General features: G+C 38.4%; 1 protein-coding gene and 1 non-coding gene across 2 annotated transcripts; one reads left to right on the top strand and one right to left on the bottom strand.

Annotated features, from left to right (window-relative positions):
- Positions 1-30: 30 nt before the first annotated feature.
- On the top strand, positions 31-16,605 carry cfap418 (cilia and flagella associated protein 418). The gene is made up of 6 exons (XM_053327487.1): positions 31-205; positions 1,001-1,103; positions 1,535-1,599; positions 3,807-3,872; positions 4,611-4,706; positions 16,211-16,605. The coding sequence occupies exons 1-6, from the start codon at positions 63-65 to the stop codon at positions 16,368-16,370; spliced, it is 633 nt and encodes a 210-aa protein (XP_053183462.1). The 5' UTR covers positions 31-62; the 3' UTR covers positions 16,371-16,605.
- On the bottom strand, positions 11,724-11,795 carry trnap-ugg (transfer RNA proline (anticodon UGG)). Its single transcript has one exon. It is a non-coding gene; the product is annotated as a tRNA-Pro (tRNA).
- Positions 16,606-22,689: the final 6,084 nt, after the last annotated feature.

A 22,689-nucleotide genomic window follows, 5' to 3' on the forward strand; every position in this document is an offset into this window, starting at 1 on the left:
GCCTTTAGCGTCATCGTTGAGCTGTGTCAAGGCTAATGCCAGCGAGCTAAGCTAACCCAAACATGGCTGAGGATGATCTGGACGAGCTGCTGGATGAAATAGAAAAGAAGTTTTGTCGAAATGTTTCTGTCTCGTGTTCAGGTCGAGGAGACGCGAACGAGGCCGGAAAATACGAGAAAGACAAAGAAAGGCCGATAAAACAAAGGTAAACACAGCTAACAGATGCTAGCTGTGGACTCACAAAGCTAATGACAAACAACAACATGCAGGTTAAAATGTCTGCATCAACTAATAATAACAATAATACACCCGTTCATGCTCACAACCGACTCACAGGTTAGATATAGGTATGATACACTTTAGAGGTACTTCTATTTTACTGTAGAACAGTTTGAGAAAAAGTCCTAAAACTGAAAACACATTTGTGTATCAGAACTTAGTTTTTTCTTCTTTCCTCTCCCATTAATCATCTCACCAGCCCTCACATTTATCTGCTGACCCTTTGGAGGGGCCCCACCCCTAGGTTTGGAACCACTGGACTAAACTTGCTAACTGTATATAAAGTAGTATAAACTAGCTAACTGTATATAAAGTAGTATAAACTAGCTTACTGTATATAAAGTAGTGTAAACTAGCTAACTGTATATAAAGTAGTGTAAACTAGCTTACTGTATATAAAGTAGTGTAAACTAGCTAACTGTATATAAAGTAGTATAAACTAGCTCCACCTCCAGCAGCTACAACAGTAACATGCTGCTCTAACACTGATGCTTCACTGTTAATAATCTAATGATGTCATATATAATAATATATCACTACTTTTACTGTAATACTGCACACTACATCACTATAATACTGCAGTACTTTTACTGTAATACTGCATACTACATCACTATAATACTGCAGTACTTTTACTGTAATACTGCATACTATATCACTGTGATATTCTACTACTACAATGCATAGGAACTAATGAATATTGTGGTTACCTCTGATTTAGTGCGGCTAAACCTGAGAAACCGATAAGCAGCATCACTGAAGATATTGACGCCCTCCTGGAGGAACTGCTGGAGGAAGACTGTAGTGATTCCTTAAAACCAAAGGTAAACATGCACCTTCCCCGAACTAAACAAGTTATAATGAAATACATGTATAAAAAATGTCATTAACCTCAACTTTATTCAGTATGTAAATCCAAACGAGTTTTAACAAAAACAACAAAGAAAGTTGAACTTATTCACCTTTTAACTTTATTTTGAAACAGAAGTACTCAGTGAAAATGTATCTCAGCTCGAGTTTAATTATTTTTCACCTTTTCATCATTATCACGCAGCTGCCTCATCTCCAGCTCTGTATATTCATTATGAAAAGCCGCCACCTGGCTTTGTAAATGTGACTAAATCTATATGAATGTTGTATTAGGCCGTGTGGTGCTTTAACATGTCTATTCAGCTTTAAATGAATTTACACTCACAGTTTTTCTATTAAAACATACTTTATATGTGTACTCTTCTCCTTTACTCTTTCATTACAGACTGAAGAGTTCTCTAAAGGACCACAAGTGGAGAAGAAGCTGTCATCTCAGTCTGGAGGGAGGAAGTAAGTCAACGAGTTCATTCAGAAGAGAAAAAAAGCTGCAGGTGGGAATAATAATAATTACAGGGTACAAACAGAGGAAGAAAAACGCTCTCAGACATTTCAACAAGGTGTTTGAGGAGAAGTGTTGAGCAAAATAAAAAGACTCATACTCAATTACTGCTAGAAGATAATGAGTGAAAAGGAAAAAGGAAGTTAAGTTTCTTTTTGGTAACAGGCACATTTATGAAAGTGAGAACTAGGAATTTCAAATTTTTCCAGTTTGTATGAACAGTAACCCTTTATAGGTCTACTCAGCCGTTTGGTAGAGGTCACTTTTTGTCATGATATCTGGTCAAAATCTATTTAACACAAACTGTTGGGTCAAATTTTACCACTTGTATGAGGAATGTACAGTAATGCACAAAAACACCATCAGATTGTGCTGTGGTTGCTATAGATACAGACCAAGCTACTGTACAACCAACATTACCTTATACGCTCTCAGAGGGTTTATTGAACAGAATGAGTCTCTAACATGTTTTTAAAAAAACTTTGAACATTTAGGGTCAATAAGAAAAGAAATCCATGTTTTATGTTGTCATTGACCCAAAGAGGAAGGAAAAGCAAAGCAAAGAAATATATATTTTAATACAGTTTTCTTGGTGTGCCAGTGATCTACAAAGGGATAAACTGGACTGGACTGATAACATCACTGCATTTTATAAGAAGGGCCATAGCAGACTCTACCTGCACTTTTATGGGGGTAGAGATGGAGGGAGAAAGAAGAATGATGTCCAATTTGTGTTCTCTGATGAAGAACGACTCCCACACCATGAGGGACACTCTGACCTCACTGCTCCTTCAGTGACAGACTCCTTCACCCAAAATGTGTGAAAGAGAGATATCACAGCTCCTTCCTCCTTGCAGTTGTACTCTACAACCAGCACTGCTCCCAGTAAACCTCACACATCAACATGACTCTGCAACATCAGCATTTTTGGTACAATAATAACAACAATAATAATAATAATACATTTTATTTAAAGGCGTCTTTCTTGGCACTCACGGACACCGTACAGAATTAGTGAAATTAAAAACACATTAAAAAGAAACGATGCAAATAAAATAAGAAATAAAGACAATATAAAAGTGACACAGCAATTGACATCAGATGGATTGGGCAGTTTTAAACAGATGTGTTTTGAGTTGTGATTTGAAAAGGGGGAATGAATCGATGTTTCTGGGTGGTAATGAATTCCAGAGACGGGGAGCAGAGCGGCTGAATGCTCTGCTCCCCATAGTGGTGAGACAGGCAGAGGGGACAGACAGGTATATGGAGGAAGATGATCTGAGGGATCGGGAGGGAATGGGAACACGGAGAAGATTAGACAGATATCGGGGGGGGGGGGGGTTAGGCGAGGTTGTGGATGGTCTTGAATGTTAACAGAAGGACTTTGAATTGAATACAGAAGTGAACCGGGAGCCAGTGGAGCTGTTGGAGGACAGGAGTGATGTGGTGGATGGAGGGGGTTATTACTTAAGTTCAACTGTAGAGTAACAATATCAAACTCAGGTGTCTTATCATTTAACACCAATCAATCTTGTACATAATGTTACTATTTTTCACTTTATTTTTTATGAATTAATCAATCAGTCTTTATTATATAGCCTCTTTATATATATATATATATAGAGAGAGAGAGAGAGAGAGAGAGAGAGAGAGCGAGAGAGAGAGAGAGAGAGAGAGAGAGAGAGAGAGAGAGAGAGAGAGAGAGAGAGAGAGAGAGAGAGAGAGATGGGAGGTTAGATATAGGTCTATGATTGGCTATAGCACCTGAATCAAGAGTAGGCTTTTTAAGAAGATGTTTAATTACAGCTTCTGTAAAGGACTGTGGTACATATCCTGTCACTAAAGACAGATCCATCATATGTAATAGAGAAGTGCTAATTAAAGGAAAGAGTCTAAGAGGCAGGATGATGCTTTAGATGAAGTGATCATTGAAGTCAATTCTGTAAGGACAAATTGGAGAAAAACAGTATTACTATTGTCTTTTTTATTGCTTTCTTATTATTATTTATTGCTCTTTATTCTTTCTACTGATGCTCTTTCTTCCTCACTGTGGGACTAATGAAGGAATATCTTTTCTTGGACCCAGTGTTAAATAATCCTCCAGACAGTCTGGAGGATTATTTAACACGTCTGACTGCTGCTTCTGTTCTGCACCCAGGTGCTGTCCTGTTTTCGTTGGCGGGAGCTCCGTCACAAATGGTGTAGGAACAGCCACATCCAAGAGGTGAGAAAAAAAAAACAACCCCTCTATGCCGAGCTGCAAATATCTGTCAAGTCTCACCTTACTTTGGTTTATAACACTGAACTGTCACTATGATAATGTTCCTTCCTTCCTTCCTTCCTTCCTTCCATCCCTCCTTCCTTCCTTCCTTCTTTCCTTCCTTCCTTCCTTCCTTCCGTCCTTCCTTCCTTCCTTCCTTCCTTCCTTCCGTCCTTCCTTCCTTCCTTCCATTCCTCCTTCCTTCTTTCCTTCCTTCCTTCTTTGCTTCCTCCTTTCCTTCATTCTTCCTTCCTTCCTTCCTTCCTTCCTTTCTTCCTTCCTTCCGTCCTTCCTTCCTTCCTTCCATTCCTCCTTCCTTCTTTCCTTCCTTCCTTCTTTGCTTCCTCCTTTCCTTCCTTCCTTCCTTCCTTCCTTCCCTCCTCCTTTCCGTCCTCCTTTCCGTCCTTCCTTCCTTCTTCATTCCCTCTTCCTTTTCCGTCCTTCCTTCTTCATTCCCTCCTCCTTTCCTTCCTTCCTCCTTCCTTCCTTCCTTCCTTCCTTCCTTCCTTCCTTCCTTCCTTCCTTCTTCCTTCCTCCCTCATTTCCTTCCTTCTTCCTCCCTTCCTCCCTTGACTCTAGGACAACAGGAGGGTTAATGAAATAAATTACACCAATCAAACACACACATGACTAAATATGACTTCTTACCAAAGCTATCTGTGACTAATAATGATAATACTGATCTGAAATCTGTATCGGCAGGTCATGTGACCAGCTGAGGTGTACTTCCTGTGACTTCCGGGTGCTGATGTTCGATGACTGTGAGTGGGACTCGTCATGTGATTACCTGTTCCTCAGGTGAGTCTAAAGATGAGACACATTACTGTTCACATTGTTCTCTTTGACACCATTTTATATATGTTTTTTTTTACATATTGCAGGGCACTTTTCTGATGCTTTTTTGCAAACTGAGTATTTTATTATTATTTTTTAAATATATTTTTATTTTTATTAGTACAATTTTGGGGTATTTTGGTAATTATTTGTAGTTTTTCCTGTGGATATCTATCTATCTATCTATCTATCTATCTATCTATCTATCTATCTATCTATCTATCTATCCATCTACCCATCTATCTATCTATCCATCTATCTATCCATCTATCTATCTATCTCCGTCTCTCTCTTTTTCTCTCTCTCTATCTCTCACTCTCTCTGTCTGTCCCTCTCTCTCTGTCTGTCTCTCTCTCTTTCTCTCTCGTCCCTCTCTCTTTCTCTCTCTCTGTCTCCCTCTCTCTCTCTCTCTCTCTCTCTCTCTCTCTCTCTCTCTCTCTCTCTCTCTCTCTCTCTCTCTCTCTCTCTCTCTCCCTATCACACTGACTGAGTGTCCTCCAGGAGTGTCAGTTTTTTTCTTTCTCTGTTTCTTTCCTACAAATTTGTTTAGGCTTGTGTGCTCTGGTTTTCGACTTTTGTTGCCAAAGTGGTGTTACATGGTTGAATGACCCTCTCTGGTCTGCTGTGAGTATTATGGGATAGAAGAGGGGATGGGGAGTGTCATTATTTGCAGAAAGCTTCTCCACTGACTCCTTAAAATAATAACAATAAAAAATGTATTTATATAGCACTTTTTCACAGACGAGTGCTTTACGAGAGAGAATATAAAAAGGCATTACAGCAGTCACACACACAATGAAACTGTATACATAGACGCATTCATAGATATAATACAGAAACAAATAAATAAATAATAAAAGTCAAATAAAGATGAAATGCTAAGAGCCTGATGACGAAGGTTACCCAAAAGTCAGATAGAAAATACTCACTAATCATCTGTAGAAGCCTTTCAGTGCTTTTAATCACATTATAAAAGACTTCTCAGTTCTTCACACTATATATCAAACATATGTGCATCACATCAAAGCATGACCCATGACTCTCTCTACTTTCTCACATTTTATGAGATGTTTTTGGTTATAGATGATGTTTTTTAGTTTGGTCAGAAGGGGGCAGTAATGAGCTGTGAATCTCAGCTTGTTTGACACCCATCTGTTTTTCACATATTTATTTCTCTGCTTCCACTAAAGCAGGGGGTCAAACATGCGGCCCGCGGGCCAGATACGGCCCACCAAGGGGTGCGATCCGGCCCACTTGCCATCCAGTGCTCTTTTCCTTCCTTCCATCTGTCCTTCCTACCTTCCTTTTTTCCTCTCTTCTTTCCTTGCTTCCTTTCTTCCTTCTGTCCTTCCTTCCATCTGTCCTTCCTTTCTTCCTTCCATCTGTCCTTCCTTCCTTTCTTCCTTCCGTCCTTCTTTCCATCTGTCCTTCCTTCCTTCCTTCTGTCCTTTCTTCCTTCCATCTGTCCTTCCTTCCATTCTTCCTTCTGTCCTTCCTTCCATCTGTCCTTCCTTCCTTTCTCCCTTCCTTCCTTCCTTCTGTCTGTCCGTCCTTCACTATCTCTCTTTCCTACAGTAGTAGCCACTTCAAAGTTCCCCTCCAAGCTGAATGCCAGCTGAATGGCAGCCGACTCCCCGCCAAGTTCCAGCCAAGTTCCAGCATCTGGAGAGACCCCCTCCTTCTTCTGGGCGTGTCTATCTTTTCCTGTAAACCCACCTATTCATTGTAATACAGGGTTTGACCAGGAGATGGCGCTTCTGTCACAAACTAGCCCACATTCTGATGTTTTATGATTTTTTACTGACAGGTCAGTGGTCATCCGAAATTCATCGAATCAAATCAAAAAATTAAATAACCTACTGACTACTGATTATTTTATTTGTTTTGAATCTAACACAAAAATCTAGAAAAAAAAGCCTTTTCGTATTTTACTTTTAGGCTCAGATAAATAATACGAAATGACAAAAACGGACCACAGGACTGTATTTGATTATGTGCAATTATACAGCACATTTGTGCCAGCCAACCCCGGTCTATTCAGTGCTTTAAGCCATGTAAGCCCATCCACCTTATTAGCATTATCATTGCTCAACCTTTTGTTTGGGTTTAATGGGCCATTTGGTTCCATTGTCACACAAATCACGCACAGAGATTCAGAATCAGAATAGTGTTCATGGACGTCGGAACTATTTTCTGAGAGGGGTCACTGTGAGCTTTCATAATAGTCAAATCTCTCCTTCTTCTTCTGCTGGGGGATCGCATTATCCCCCTGCTTCCATTATCGGCCAGCCAAGGACCAGTCAAGGAGCCATCACGTGAACTTTGAAATGGCTTCATCTGTACCTTTCTTCCCTCCTTCCTTTTGCCTGTCTTTCCTTCCTTCCCTTCTTATTTCCTTATTTCCTTCCTTCCTTCCCTCTTTTTAATGATCCGGCCCACATCAGATCAGATTGGTCTGTATGTGGCCCTTGAATGAAAATTAGTTTGACACCTCTGCACTAAACCATAAAGTCTTGAGCAACAAGTGTAGACATATATTTACATATTACCTCTTAGACCTAGAGTAGTGATTTCAGAGGTGAAAATTAGCTGTTTTACCCAAGAGTTGTTTTCATTTTGTGACCTTTAACTCATTTTAAATTTACACGCTCTTCAAATGAAAGACATGTTTTATTAACACCTCTTATATTCTGGTGTTTTTTTTCCTGAAAACCAGACGAAAACACATAAGAGTGTTCACCTTTTGCCCCCCCATCATGTTAAAAATGCATCTGCTGATCAGTGTGACTGGAATAGAAACATGTAGAGACGTCGTTATTCTAAAGCCACAAAACACACAGTTCAGACTAAGTGGTAGTGTAGTAATGATGGTGTTCAATCACTCTGAAGTGGCTGCAATCAGTAGTTTTAATATTATCACAGCTTTCACTGTCAGTGTGTGTTTGAATCTACAGAGAATTATCAGAGACTCTGCAGCTCCTGTCGGCTTTATGGAGCTTTATAGTTGAGTTTTAGCTCATTGTTTATCTGTCTGGCTCCAACTTTACTGTTCTGGTTCACTCTCAGCTGCTCTCATAGCGTCGTTTCCACTTCCTGCTCAGCACCAAACAAGCAAACACACACAGTTATCTGTAGACTAGCTGCTGAACATAGTGGAGCATTTAGATGTTTTAGAGTAAAAACAGAGCTAAAAGAGAGAGAATATTGGACCTTACATTCAGTAGGTGGACAGAAACATGACTCCTAATGAATCATAATGTTGATCAGTAACTGCTGGATGTGGAAATAAGCAACTGTTTGATAATAAGTTCAACATATCAACTTAAAAAATGATGACATGTCAGAATATTTGGTAAGAAATCAGCAAGTACAGGTTAATAAATTCCACTTAAACTGATTTAACTGACATATGATTATATCTAAGCTGAATAAACACATTCCTGATGAGTATCATATGTGTATCTCAACGTAAAAACAGACGTAATATGAAGTGTCTTATCTTTTTTTTACTCATTCTCTGTCTGTGGTGCAGTTTTTTGTAGGTGGCTCTCTTTTCTTTATCTGTTGGCTGCTGTTCATGTTGATGAGCCTTTTCCTCATGTTCTGTTTACTTCATACAGGAAACATCAAATGGATCACTTCCTGTGCAGCTCAGAGACGTTAGAACAGAAAACGAAAAAAGCTTCAGTTGAAGTTGAGATTGTGGAAAATAGCCAGATCGTTTTAGCAGATATTTTTGATAAATTGAATCACTTACAGTACTTCACCAAAAAAAGTCAATAAAATCCTAAAATGTTCTCTTCACTGTTGAAGAATTTAGTTAGATGGTTTTTAAATTCACTGTCCTGATATTGGGTGACTAAGGATGTGTCATTAAAACCGAATAATCTAATAATTGTTCATGCTAAAGATGATGTTTGTGCTGTGATCGTTTTTTTGAGCTGTGTAGTCTAGTATGAACGGTTCATTAACAGCTGCTGGAGAGAAATTTTCTCTTTTAGCCACTAGGAGGAGCTCTAAGCTTCTGTAAACCACCTCCACCTTGTGTTAAAGTACAAGTTTGACTCCTGCCTTCGGCTACTTTGACTCGGTAGTAAGTTAGCCGGCTAGCTAGCTGACTGGAAGGAACTAGATGCAGACTGTTATATAAATGATCTCAAAGAGGCTCAGAGTCGTCGGAGTATTGAGTGTTTATTCATTTTGCAGCAAGGAGACGAGTCATATACAGCGGTACAGAGTTGTCTGACTAAATACTCACTAAAAGCTGTGCCAGGCATCCCTTTGATAATATTATAATTTACGACATAGTATCAAGATTAATTAACAGGAAACACCAGCTGGTTCTGTGAGAAAACTACATTTCGGTACTTTTCCAGTCCTGATAAGTAGGAGTTCACACAGAGGTCAAACAGTTGCTACAGAGTACAGACTGTTAAGTAAGAGTTCGTATAGAGATCACACAGTCGCTTCATATACAGACTGTGCTTTCTCAAGTGTAACAGACATATCAAACATAATGATAGCAATATTTTTCTAACACAGACGAAGACACACAAAAGTCCAGTGTGGAAAAAACTTCCAGAAAGTAAAGGATAATGTTGTCAGGTGTGAAATATGTGGAGCAGAGTTGTGCTATCGTGGTTTCACATGGACAAAAAGTTGCTGTCTGCTGTGACGGTTACTGAGGGAGACGGACCTGACGCTAATCACCAAACTAGTATGTCAACATCTGGAACAGCTCCTCGATATCTAGCCGAATTAATCTAGGCAGCATGATGACCCACTCTGAGTAGTTTTACACCACATTGTATGACCTGTGGAGCAGGAAGGAACAGACACGAGTTTATTAGTGTGTGACTCAAGCAATAATAATAACAATTTAACTGACTATAATATCTGAGTTTAACTTATAAATCGTGGTTTCACATGGACAAAAATCTGCTGTCTGCTGTGACGGTTACTGAGGGAGACGGACCTGACGCTAATCACCAAACTAGTACAGTACATCAACATTTGTTATATTAGCTCCTTGAAAGTGTGACAAAAGTCTCAGAGAGAAAAGTAACATTACATCTTTCATTGCTAACATAATTGTACAGGATATGCTCAGCGTTGTTTATGACTTAAAAACTAATTAATGTGTTTCTGTAAAGAAGTGAAGGCTGATTATCATTTAAATGAATACAAGTTAAAGCTTGTTGTTTGTTATGAATATTGGTTGTTAGTTTTTTGACACATCACCTATGCATCATTACTTTTACCTTTGGCACCATGTTGTTCTCACCCTACTGTTTATTTGTGTTCGCTGTAGTTTTAACATGATTAAGTTTGTTTTAATGGAATAACCCCCGTCCTCGTCACATCCCTTTAATTCCTAAATTTTAAACAAATGGGTTTCTAAACTAAACAAGATGGGGACTAATGCTCCTCTCCATGCACAGCACTCCCAAATATTTGAACAGTAACACTAAATATCAAAGACACTTTAATCAGCGCTGCTTCACGAGCACACACATTCAGTTTAGCCTCGGCAAATTGGTCCCAAAACAAATTTGTCAGTAACACTGACTGTCCAATTAATCCAAGCGAGCCTCCATTTGTCAAACTGAGGATTTAACCGTACCGAGCAGGATTTGGATCTGGGACGAGCCCCGATTTTAAACAGTACAGATGGGATGTTGTTGATACTTTGCTGAATATAAACACAATCTTTTAATCATAGGACTAAAAGTTGACGCTGACTTTGTGTGTTCTTGACAGTTTCTGGCATAATTTGGAGTATTTTGTATTTTGTGACCCGTCTCCACGTCTGTCTGTTTATAAGCATGATTTAATTCCTCACACAGTACAGGTACAGCTTTTGTGATTATGGGATTATGTCGCCACACAGGTGTACACACAACGACTTTCATTTCATGTTAAAATCCCAGTTTTTTGGTGTGATTTATATGCAGCAGCAGGAAGGAGACTAATTCCTGGTGACACTGTGTCTTGTGTTACAGTAACAGCAGCTGACAGGCAGATAACTGAAAAAACACTCGGCCGGGTCGGTCTTATATCATCGCCGTTTTCCTTCCTGCTGGTCAACACCATATAATAACATATGATGCTTACAGAAATCAAAGAGGCTTAGTCAAGTTTTATATCTATTTTCTTCTTCATGTTTTGTTCATTTTTTTGTCCCAGGTGTTGAAGTAATCAAAATATGATTTAACACTCTCTGTGAGCTTCTTCCTCCTCCCTCCATGATGTAAACATCTTTTTGGACAGGCAGTGTCCAGCTATGGAGAGAAGAAAAAGAAGTCAATAAAATGTAAAAAGAACGACAAAGTGACTCGTCTGAAGAATTTAATCTTAGTCCACAAAAATAAAGTTTGTCTAAATATCATCTTGAGAGGTTAAACCAACAGTAACAGGAGCTTAAATTAACATGAGGTGTGTTTATCTTGCTGTAATGATTCCTCCTGTTCATACTGACCATTAGAAGATCCCTTCATAATGCACTTTATTGGCGCTTTTCCACTACACAGTTCCAGCACGACTTGACTCGCCTCGACACGGTTCCAGGAACGACCTTTTCCATTACAAAGAAGTACCTACTCAACGTGGACGGGGTCGTCACACAAACACATAAACAATGGAGGACATGGAGGTGATGGTGTACTTGCTGCTGTATGTGGCTTTCTGTCACACACAAAGCAACAAAATGGGCCGTATGACTGTAACGCTGTTGCCGGTATTTAAAAATGGCGGGTTTGATTCTTGTGTGGGACGGCTCATGACTCTTCCAGCGACAATTCTTCTGACCAATCAGTGGCCAGCAGTCTGTTGACGTCACATTTAGTATCGGCTCGGCTCGCTTTGAACCTCAGCAGAGCAGGTACTAAAAAAGTACCAGGTACCAGGTACTATCCCTAGTGGAAACGCAAAAAAACCCGAGTTGAGTGTTTATTTCTCTGAGACGTCTTGTAACCAAAGTAAGGGCTCGTCCGGGATTTGAACCCGGGACCTCTCGCACCCAAAGCGAGAATCATACCCCTAGACCAACGAGCCACTTGCATACCAGAGGATTGTTCAAGTCTGTGTGCACTCACGAGGCAAACTAAACACTGAAACCAGTTTATGTGTGTGTAATGATTCCTCGTGTTCATACTGACCATTAGATCCTTCATCATGTTTACAATGGAAGTGATGGAGGACTAAATCCACAGTCCTCCTTCTGTGGAAACATGGATTTAAAAGTTGATGTGAAGCTAATATGAAGCTTCAGAGTCCAAATGAGTCAAATCTTCATCTTCTATGTTTCAACGTTACAGTGTTTTTACTAGCAAAGTCTTTATGTTACTATACTTCCACCACAGAGAAACATATATATACTATATATACACTATATATACTATATATACTACACCACAGAGAAACATATATATACTATATATACTATATATACTACACCACAGAGAAACATATATATACTATATATACTATATATACTACACCACAGAGAAACATATATACACTATATATACCATATATACTACACCACAGAGAAACATATATACACTATATATACTATATATACTTCCACCACAGAGAAACATATATACACTATATGTACTATATATACTACACCACAGCTCAACATATACATACTATATATACTACACCACAGCTCAACAGGAAACACTAAGAGAAGATATGATGCTAAAAACACTGGAAATACTACTAATACTACATAAAGTACTACTACTACTACTACTACTACTACATAGAGTATTACTACTGCTACTAATACTACTACTAATACTACTACTACTACTACTACTACTGCTGCTGCTGCTGCTGCTACTACTACTACTACTACTACATAGAGTACAACTGCTACTAATACTACTACTACATAGAATACTACTACTAAAAACCAAAAAGTACTACTACTACTACTACTAGTAGTAGCACTGCTCATATGAACACCTGACTGCAGTTTTAATCAGAGCTCCTCCTGCGTCTAGTCAGCTTTGCAATCAATCTCACAATATTGAAAAATAATAATAAATTGAGTTATTGCTCAGTCCTAGCTTCAGTTATTTGAATTACAGTGATCTTTAGTAAATTAAAACACATGGTGGTGAGAAGCAAATTAACAAGCACACACAGAGTCAGCGGTTAATTACACTGAACATGCAGCCGACGTTAAAAACACAGCTCCTCCTGGTTAAGTCATGGTTGATGTTTTTCTGCTTTCTGCTGCAGGTGAAAGCCACTTCATACTTTCACAGTTCAAAAAAAAGAAAAAGAAAAAGTGTCCTTCTTTGCATTTCACGCCTACATTGTCATCAACTGTACAAGTAATTATAAATTCACCTACACCATGTCATAATTGCTTTCATGCACTATGCACTCGCACTTTTGATATTAAATTACAGCAGCTGCACTTTTATCAGCTTAATGCTTTCAGTGTCTCGTAATGCTCTTAATAGAAGTGACAGAAATAAACAAATCTTCAGTAATTAACATTCACTTCCCATTAAGACGGTAAAATCCAGTGTGAAAACAAACCTGAGTGATTTCTTAAAGGAATAATATTCAACAAGATAAATGTGTTCAATGCAACACCACGAACAATATTAAACTTACAAGGCTCTCTATAACAAATAAGGTTTTGGCAAGGTGAGCAATTCAAAAATGTGTTAAAATAGTTTTAATAGCAGTATCAGGTTTGTTAAAATGTTTTTGTTGGTTTTATATCATTTGAAATGATATTTGCACCATTTTTTTTACCAAAAGTAAGAGTGAATGCTCCTGAAAATGTCAAATGGTGTAACCACAGTAGAATGATAAATATTAAATATTTTATCCACCTCCAGTGTATTTAAGTGGACTTATACTTAGCTTTATTTAATATAAAAGTTATAATGTAAGATCATGCCAAACTAGTTGATATGCTGTTTTATTGACTATTTACTGTTTTTAAGCAAGTTGAATTATTTGGTACAAAGTTTTTATGGTTACACCACTTAGACATTTTTACCATAATCCTCTAATATATTCTCTCTAAATGGATTAAAAGCAGAAATTTGATACTGAGTTACTCCACAAAAGAAGAATGTGTGAAGTTATTCATACGTTTATTTTCACATTTTAACTTTTAAATTTAAACTAAACCACATGGACACAAACAAACCTCACTGTGGAAATCTTCCCCTAGTTTTTATTTGTGGCTTTAACACATCGACACATTTATTTTGTCCTTATTAAATAATTTCACCTTGTGGTCGCCGTGTTCATATTTTTACTCTGCTGCTGCTGATGGACTGAAGCCTTTTTAGATGCCACTCTGTGATGTGTGAGGACTTAAAGGACAAACTCATCATCCTGAGTTCTCCTGAGTGCTCTGAACTTACCGAAATCACTAAAAGCTCAGAGTACTGCTCAGTGCTGAAATGTCAGTGGGCCGAAGTCAAGAGTTACCTCTGTGTGTGTGTGTGTGTGTGTGAAGTGTTGAGTTATGTTGGTGTGCAGAAATGTGCATATTTGTTGGTTACTTGCTATGTTAACAATGTGAGAGCATCCTTTTTACATGTAAAGTTCAAAGCTAAAAACATTCACTTCATCACATGTAATAATATTTACATTAAAAGAGACCTAAAAGGAGCAAAAAGTAATGTTAAAAAAAAAAGGACAAAAGACGATAAAGACACATTTAAAATAGTAAAATTAGTACATGGTAAAAGTGTCTAAGAAAATAGAATATGGATGGAAGGGAGGAAGAAGGAAGGAAAGGAGGGAGGGAGGAAAGGAAGGAAGGACAACGGACGAAAGAAGGAAGATAGGAGGGAGGGAGAAAGGAAGGAAGGATGGACGAAAGAAGGGAGAAAGGAAAAGAGGAAGGAAGGAACAGTCAAAACAGACGGGGTCAATTAGACCCGGGAGGTCCTGGACCCCGTCTGTTTTGACTGTTCCTTCCTTCCTTCCTTTCTTTCCTCCTTCCTTCCTTCCCTCTCTCCTCCCTCCTCCCTTCCTTCTTTCCTTTTCTCCCTTCCTTCCTCCCTCCTTTCCTTCCTTCTTCCTCCCTTCCTTCTTCCTCCTCCCTCCTTCTTTTCCTTCCTTCCTCCCTCCTTCCTTCCTTTCTTCCCTCCTTCCTTCCTTTCTTTCTTCCTTCCTTCCTTCCTTGACACGAGGACAACAGGAGGGTTAATAAGGTTCTCAGGTCTATCATTTATTTTAGCAGCTTTTGTGTTAAATGTAAATAAAACTTGAATTGAAACAGCAGTACTAACCTTGCCATGTGAGGTAGTTAAAGAGCGATTACACACAATATACTTTCTTTATTGTCATTGATATATTCAGTTAAAGTGAGTTTCAACCACAACAAAAAGCTTAATAACCCAGCAAAGCAACAAAAGCGTCTCCATGTATCAGAACAAGTAGAGTTAGTTCAGGTCAGACTCAACGTGACCTGATTCCTTTATGGTTGCTCTCTGAGCTCATTAAACGTGTGAGGAGCAGCTCAGGAGCCTCATTTAAATGTGTGAGTAGCACATTCACTGCATGTGTTTTAAAGTTCAAGATCTGTGGAGGAAAGTGTGAAAACTGACCTTTCAACTCCAGACAAATTAACTACAAGAAAGAATATATTTAACTTAAAAGAAATATGTAAAGGCAACTACAAGGAGAATGATTTTAAAGGTGTTTTTTTAAAATAATTTGGCCAATATATTAAATTATATTTAAAGCTGCATTAATAGCTTTTTTACCCTGCACTGAATAATAATTTGTACCTGATTTGATTATTCATCTAAAAAGTTTAAATAAAATTACATCTCCTCCCTTTTCTCTCATTAAAAATTCAGAATCTATAATTATTTACATTTATTTCAAACATTTTTTACTGCTGGACACAAGAAAATAATAATAATCCTGAATTATTAAACTGAGAAAAGACTTTTGAGTGAAGTGTGAGACATTTTATCTTTCTTTCTTATCTTGTCTTTTTTTTTAAGTTATGTTGTTGATTTTAACTTGCTGTACTTGTTTCGCTTTTATTGTAACAAGTCTTTTAGTGGTTTTATATGGCTTCACGTTTCAATATCACACTGTCCGCAGCATACTGGACCCTGATTGGCTCCAAACTAGCTATGATGTCATGAATCCTGCCCGTAGTTACTCGTGTTATAAACAGAGATTTAAGGTTTAACTTCTTCAGCAGATCAATGAAAAACAATCAACTCTGCATGAAGAAGATGACTTTAAACTTTACCTCCACCTTCTCTTTCTTTCCTTCTCTCTCTCTCTCTCTCTCTCCCTCTCTCTCCCTCTCTCTTTCTCTCTCTCTCCCTCCGTCCCTCTCTCTCTCTCCCCCTCTCCCCCTCTCTCCCTCTCTCTCTCCCTTCCTCCCTCCCTCCCTCTCTCTCTCTCCTCCCCCTCTCTATGTTTCTCTCCCTCTCTCTCTTTTTCTCTCTCTCCAGGAACAACATGCCGGACCACCAGAAGCTCCGAGCCAAGCTGAAGAGGCGTAGAGGTTTACGATCGTACGCCTGCCAGTGCAGCTGGTTCTCAGCGCTGCAGCCGACGGACCTCCGAGACAAACCTCAGCTCCGATGGGTTTGTGCTAAACATCTGGACTGATGTTTGTCTCATCACTATGGTAACAAGCCAAAGCACACGTGTTACTTTCTCTCTCTCTTCTTGTGGACTTTCTGGACTTAAACACCTGCAGTCAGACTGAGTTAACGGGAGGTTTTAACCCTCTGCACCTTTTAATCATCGTGGTCGTCAGCACTGATTACAATAAACAGCATCATGAATAACGGCTTTGTTATCTCCTGAAATGAGTTACGTAATGTTTTGTAAATGTCAGACAAGGAAGGAAATATCTGCAGTAACAATCAATATCATGTAAAACTAAACTAATGGAATAAGTCAATATATTTTCCAATATTGGTGTTAGTTTAGAAAGCTAATGAGAAGCTAAAGAGTTTTAAGGCTTTTTAACCCTTTACATACTGATCATATTCTGACTCATAATTAGTTTCTACATCAATTCACATTCATAAATCCCTTAAATCAGTCATTAATAAATGTTTGATTAATCCTTAATGAAGCAGTCAGAGAGCAAACAGAGTGCATTCTGTATATTTATACATTTTATTTCAATTAATCAGTCATACTTTATTTGTATAGCACTTTTCATACATGGTAGTTTAACAAAAAAAAAAAAAAAAAGACTCAATAAAAACAGGAAATGAGGAAACACCAGAGGTAGAAATATAAATGTAAAAATGAAGAATAACCTAAATAATATGAAGATTTACTCAAATATAATAAAGAAATAATAAAATAAAGTAGGTTGCTATAGGAGAGAAATTAAAAGGAATATGAATATTATAGAATATGAAGACATGTTTTAATGGTGATTTTTGGTTTTATTAGATTTTTTTTTCATTAAAAACCGCCATTTTATTCATTTGCATATACAAAACAATAAAAAAAAGATGCATTTTCATTTCCATTTTTGTAAACTGTGGGTCACATTATGGAAAATCTGACTAAAATAAATGTGTATTGTGTTTTTACAGCTCTCAAATGTAAAAAATGAGTCAAACTTGACCCTGAACATTATGTAAAGGGTTAACAGCTGCATTATTCAAATGACATATAAGGAATTAAATCAAATTTCTAAAAAAAAAAGTATAATTTGGACACAGTGCTATCTGATTTACTTCTTTCTGTTACTGGAGTCATTTTCTGAGCTGAGTTCAGTGTCTTAAAATCACTTTAGCTGTTTTTATAAATAAACTATCAGTGTTTATCTGAGAAAATCTGCAAAACTATCAACCTTAAAAACTAGGGCTGTCAGCGTTAACACGTTAATCGCGATTAGATTAATGCAATCCATAACGCGTTAATTTTTTTAAATTGCATTTTAATTTTGCAAGCCTTTTTGTCCCTTCTACTCCCCCGTAGACGGCTCCTCTAGCTGCAGCGCTATGCTTTGAAGTGGCCTCCTGCAGTAAACCTACCGCGCTGATGGAAAGTAAGAGAGCTACTGGACTTTTGAACGGCTTGTTTAACTTTAAAACACTTCCAGACGCTTCAGTTGACAAGTCAAAAGTAAAATGCAACCTGTGTCAAACGGAGTTTAACTACCACCGGAGTACGTGGAGTTTGAGATAGCACCTCCACGCTAAACACCCAGGTGCAGCCAAGTGAGCCTCAGCTCCACCAAAGGACCATTTTGGAGTGTGGGAGTCGCAGCAGAGCCGTGATTGATTCCCAGTTAAGACACTCTGGTAAGAAATGCTTTACATTATGGGCTTAAAACTGCCTTCAAATGTAAAATAACAGGATTTTAAACATGCGATTCAAAACGCGATTAATCGTGATTAACTATGGAAATTCTGCGATTAAAACAATTAATAGTTTGACAGCCCTATTAAAAATAAAACACTACTTCACAACTGTGTGTAGAGAATATAGGTGAAGTTAATGAAGGAGTGTGTTAATCTGGTTATAGTGTTTCTCTGCTGCTCTGCTGTCAGTGGATGAGACACTAAATGGTAAAATCATCAACAGACTGTTCTGTTCTTTACAGGAACAGACTCTGCTCTCTGGAACTAAATCACTTTATTATAGACGCTTGGTTCAAATGTCAAAAATGATAGTTTGTTACATGCTACGATGTTATTATTATTAATCCTTTACATCAGGGGGTCAAACATGAGACCCGTGGACCAGAACTGGCCCGCTGAGGAGTCCAGTCTGGCCCACTTCTTTCCATCTTTTCTTTTCTCTTTCCTTCTTTTCTTCCATCCTTCCTTCATGTCTTCTTTCCCTTCCTTTCTTCCTTCCTTCCTTCCTTCCTTCCACCCTTCCTTCCTTCTTTCCTTCCTTCCTTCCTTCTTTCCTTCCTTCTTTTCCTTCCTTCATTCCTTTCACCTATCCTTCTTGTCTTCTTGTCCTTCCTTCATTCCTTTCACCTATCCTTCTTGTCTTCTTGTCCTTCCTTTGTTCCCTCCTTCCTTCTTTCCTTCCTTCCTTCCTTTCTTTCTTCCTTCCTTCCTTCTTTCCTTCCTTCTTTCCTTCCTTCCTTCCTTCCTTCCATGTGCAATGATAAGACGATTAGTTTATTGACAGATAATGAAACAGCATCATTAAAGTTATTTTTTTAAAAGCTACATTTATTTGTCTTAAACTACAGAAAATGTAATAACTTTGAGTTTTGGTTTGTTGGAGACAAAATGCAACTTTTAATGACGTCACTGTTTCTGTTTCTATAGAGTGAAACATTTGATCCATAATGAAACTAAAGGTTAGTTGCAGTCCTGTGTTATATTTGTGTCTAATAAAATGTGTCTCTGAGTTGTAATCATGATTTCATGATTTTTGCATCAAAGGCTTTATTTGTATTTGTGTAAAAAAATGATCCTGTTTAAGAATTAAAGGGAACATATCAAGATTTATGTGTCATTTATGTGCTGTTATAATATCTGATGATGGATGGATGGATGGATGGATGGATGGATGGATGGATAGATAGATAGATAGATGGATAGATGGATGGATAGATCCACACTTATCATCACATAAAAACACATTCAATGGAGAAAACACTACAAACGTATAATTAAAAATACCCAAAACTTGTACTAATAAAACAAATATAAGTCTACAAGTCAGTGATAAATAAGTGTTGGTAAGATGAGCAATTCATTAATCTGTTAAAAATAGTTTTAAAAGCAGCATCAGGTTTGTTAAAATGTATATTGAGTATTTTTTACCAAAAGTAAGACTGAATGCTCCTGAAAATGTCAAATGGTGTAACCACAAAAGAATGATACATATTAAATATTTTATCCACCTAGGAAGAAAGAAAGAAAGAACAAGAAGTAGGAAGGAAGGAAGAAACAAAGATAAAGGATGAAGAAGAGAAAGAAGAAGAAGTAAGAGGAAAGAAATAAAGGAAGGAAGAGGAGGAGAGGGAGAAAGAAAGAACAAGAAGTAGGAAGAAAGAAAGGGAGAACAAGAAGTTAGAGGAGAGAGAAAGAAAGAAAGAAACAGGTAACCACAGTAGAATGATAAATATTAAATATTTTATCACCTACAGTGTATTTAAGTGGACTTCCTTCCTCCTTTCCTCCCTCCCTCCTTACTCCTTTCCTTTCCTTTGCTTCCCTCCTTACTACTTTCCTTCTTTCCTTTCCTTCCTTCCTTCCTCCCTCTTTACTCCTTTCCCTCCTTCCTTCCTTACTCCTTTCCTCCCTCCCTCCTTACTCCTTTCCTTCCTTCCTCCTTTCCTCCCTCCCTCATTACTCCTTTCCTTCCTTTCTCGCCTTTCTCTCTTCTCTCTCCTTTCTCTCCTTTCCCTCCTTCCTTCTTTCCTTCCTCCTTCCTCCTTTCCTCCCTCCCTCCCTCTTTTCTTTTCCTCCTTTCCTTCCTTCCTCCCTCCTTACTCCTTTCCTTCCTCCCTCCCTCTTTTCCTCCTTTCCTTCTTTCCTTCCTTCCTTCCTTCCTTCCTTCCTTCCTCCCTCTTTACTCCTTTCCCTCCTTCCTTCCTCCCTCCCTCTTTTCCTCATGTCCTTCCTTCCTTCCTTCCTCCCTCTTTACTCCTTTCCCTCCTCCCTTCCTCCTGTCCTTCCTTGACCTGAGGACAACAGGAGTGTTAAGTTAAACTCAGAGTCACAGTTTAGTGAGATTAAAGCTCGTTTAGTCTCCAAACACACAAACAAAGCGGCTCGGAGCAGCAGCTGTGTAATTAAACAGTGATGATGATGATGATGATGATGATGATGATGATGATGAGCTGTGTGTTCTCGGCTCTCTGCTGACGGTCGATAACTTAATAAAAGCTCAACAGTGATTTTCATCTTTTTCTTTTTAAACATTTTGAACAAAGCTGAGCAGCAGAGAAGGTCTGAGGTCAAAACTACAAAACCTCAGAATCAGAGGAGAAGAAGAAGAAAGGACAGAAGGTTTTAACTCATCAGAAGGTAGGGAAGAAAAAAGATGGAAGGAAGGAAAAGAAGACAGGGAGGTAGGAAGGAAGAGAAGGAAGGAAAGATGGAAGGAAGAAAAAGAAGGAAGAAAGGACAGATGGAATTAAGGAAGGAAAAGAAGGAAGAGAAGACAGGAAGGAAAGATGGAAGGAAGGAAATGTGTTCTTTCTTTTCTTTCTTGTCGTCCTTTCTTTCTCTAATATAAAACCAGCAAAAATACTAAAAGTACATTTGAACAAACCTGATGCTGCTTTAAATCTATTTATTAAGATATTTATGAATCTCTCATCTTACCAACTCTTATTTATCACTGAGCCATTTATGGTGTAAAGCAAATGTAGCAAATAAACACTTCTCATATAAATGATTGGTATTATTATTATTATCACACTAGCAGAAAACACTCATTTATTGCTGTTACTGATAAAAACCCAGCTGAGCTTCTCTCCTCAGAGTTTGCTCTTCACATGTGATCATTATCCCGCTGATGTTTCCCAGCAGGAAGACCAACGCTAATATCTATAATAAGGAAGGAAGGAAGGAAGGAAGACCAACGCTAATATCTATTATAAGGAAGGAAGGAAGGAAAACCAACGATAATATCTAGTGACAAAGGACAAAGAGAACAAACCTCACTCTGCTGATTCCTGCTATGAACCTGCAGCAGAGTCAGAGAGAGATCAGCTGTTTGTTTCTGATCACTTCTTCATTGTGCTTTAGTTTATCTGGCAGCTTTCCTTCCTTCCTTCCTTCCTTCCTTTCTTTCTTCTGTCCCTCCTACATTCCTTCCTTCTTTCGTTCCTTACATCCTTCCTTCCTTCCCTCGTGCCTTCCTTCCTTCCCTCATGTCTTATTTTCCTTCATGTCTTTTCCTTCCTTCCTTCCTTCATTTTTTCCTTACATCCTTCCTTCCTTCCTTCTTTCCTTCCTTCCTTCATTTTTTCCTTACATCCTTCCTTCCTTCCTTCCTTCCTTCATTTTGTTCTTACATCCTTCCTTCCAATTGTGAGTCACACCTAAAATAAATGTTTGCTGTGGTTTCTTTAAACAGGGTGAACACTGATTCTCATGTGTATTGAAATGAATTGAACCTGCTGCAGGTATAAGGTAGAAAATGCTCAGCAGCTATTTAACATGATTTATTTTTTATTTTTAGTCTACATGCAGAACAGTTTCCTCTTTTTCTCTGCAGGGACAGACAGGTTGAGTCTGGCAGCTGGTGACAACACTTCATCCTTCTCTCTCTCTCTCTCTCTCTCTCTCTCTCTCTCTCTCTCTCTCTCTCTCTCTCTCTCTCTCTCTCTCTCCTGCTGTTGTTTTCCTTCCTCCTCCTCCTCAGCAGCTCTGCTCTTCCTGCTGTCTGACAGAAGAGCGAGTGAGTCACACTTTCTGTCACTGTTGTCTTCCTCTCTCCATCCATCACTCCTCTTTTATAGGGACGGTGGCTCTGAATCAGAGAGAGAGAGGGAGGGAGAGAGAGAGAGAGAGAGAGAGAGACAGAGAGAGAGAGAGAGGGAGAGGAAGAGACAGGGAGGGAGAGAGTTAGGGAGAGAGGGAGGGAGACAGAGACAGAGAGAGAGAGAGGGAGAGAGATCTCAAGTGGGCTGGACCATATATAATATATATTATAACTTTACTATAATAGAATGAGTGCAATTTCAACAAGATGTTTTTGTCATGTTATTTTGCTGATTGATAACAATTTGCACATGAATGATTTAAATAAATGGTCACGATATGAATAATATATATAGGCCTATGTTTTAATAATATATATGTATGTATTGTTTTTTTAGAGGATTGTATTCATAGTCAAGGTGGAGAAAACAAACACCTGAAGCAGCAGAAAAAATGGGATTACTTAGTTATCCAGCGGGCCGGATTGGACTACTTGGCGGGCTGGTTTTGGACCGCGGGCCATATGTTTGTTACCTCTGCTTTACATACTGTTC

Source organism: Scomber japonicus, chromosome 10 (assembly GCF_027409825.1).
Source record: "Scomber japonicus isolate fScoJap1 chromosome 10, fScoJap1.pri, whole genome shotgun sequence".
NCBI lineage: Eukaryota > Metazoa > Chordata > Actinopteri > Scombriformes > Scombridae > Scomber > Scomber japonicus.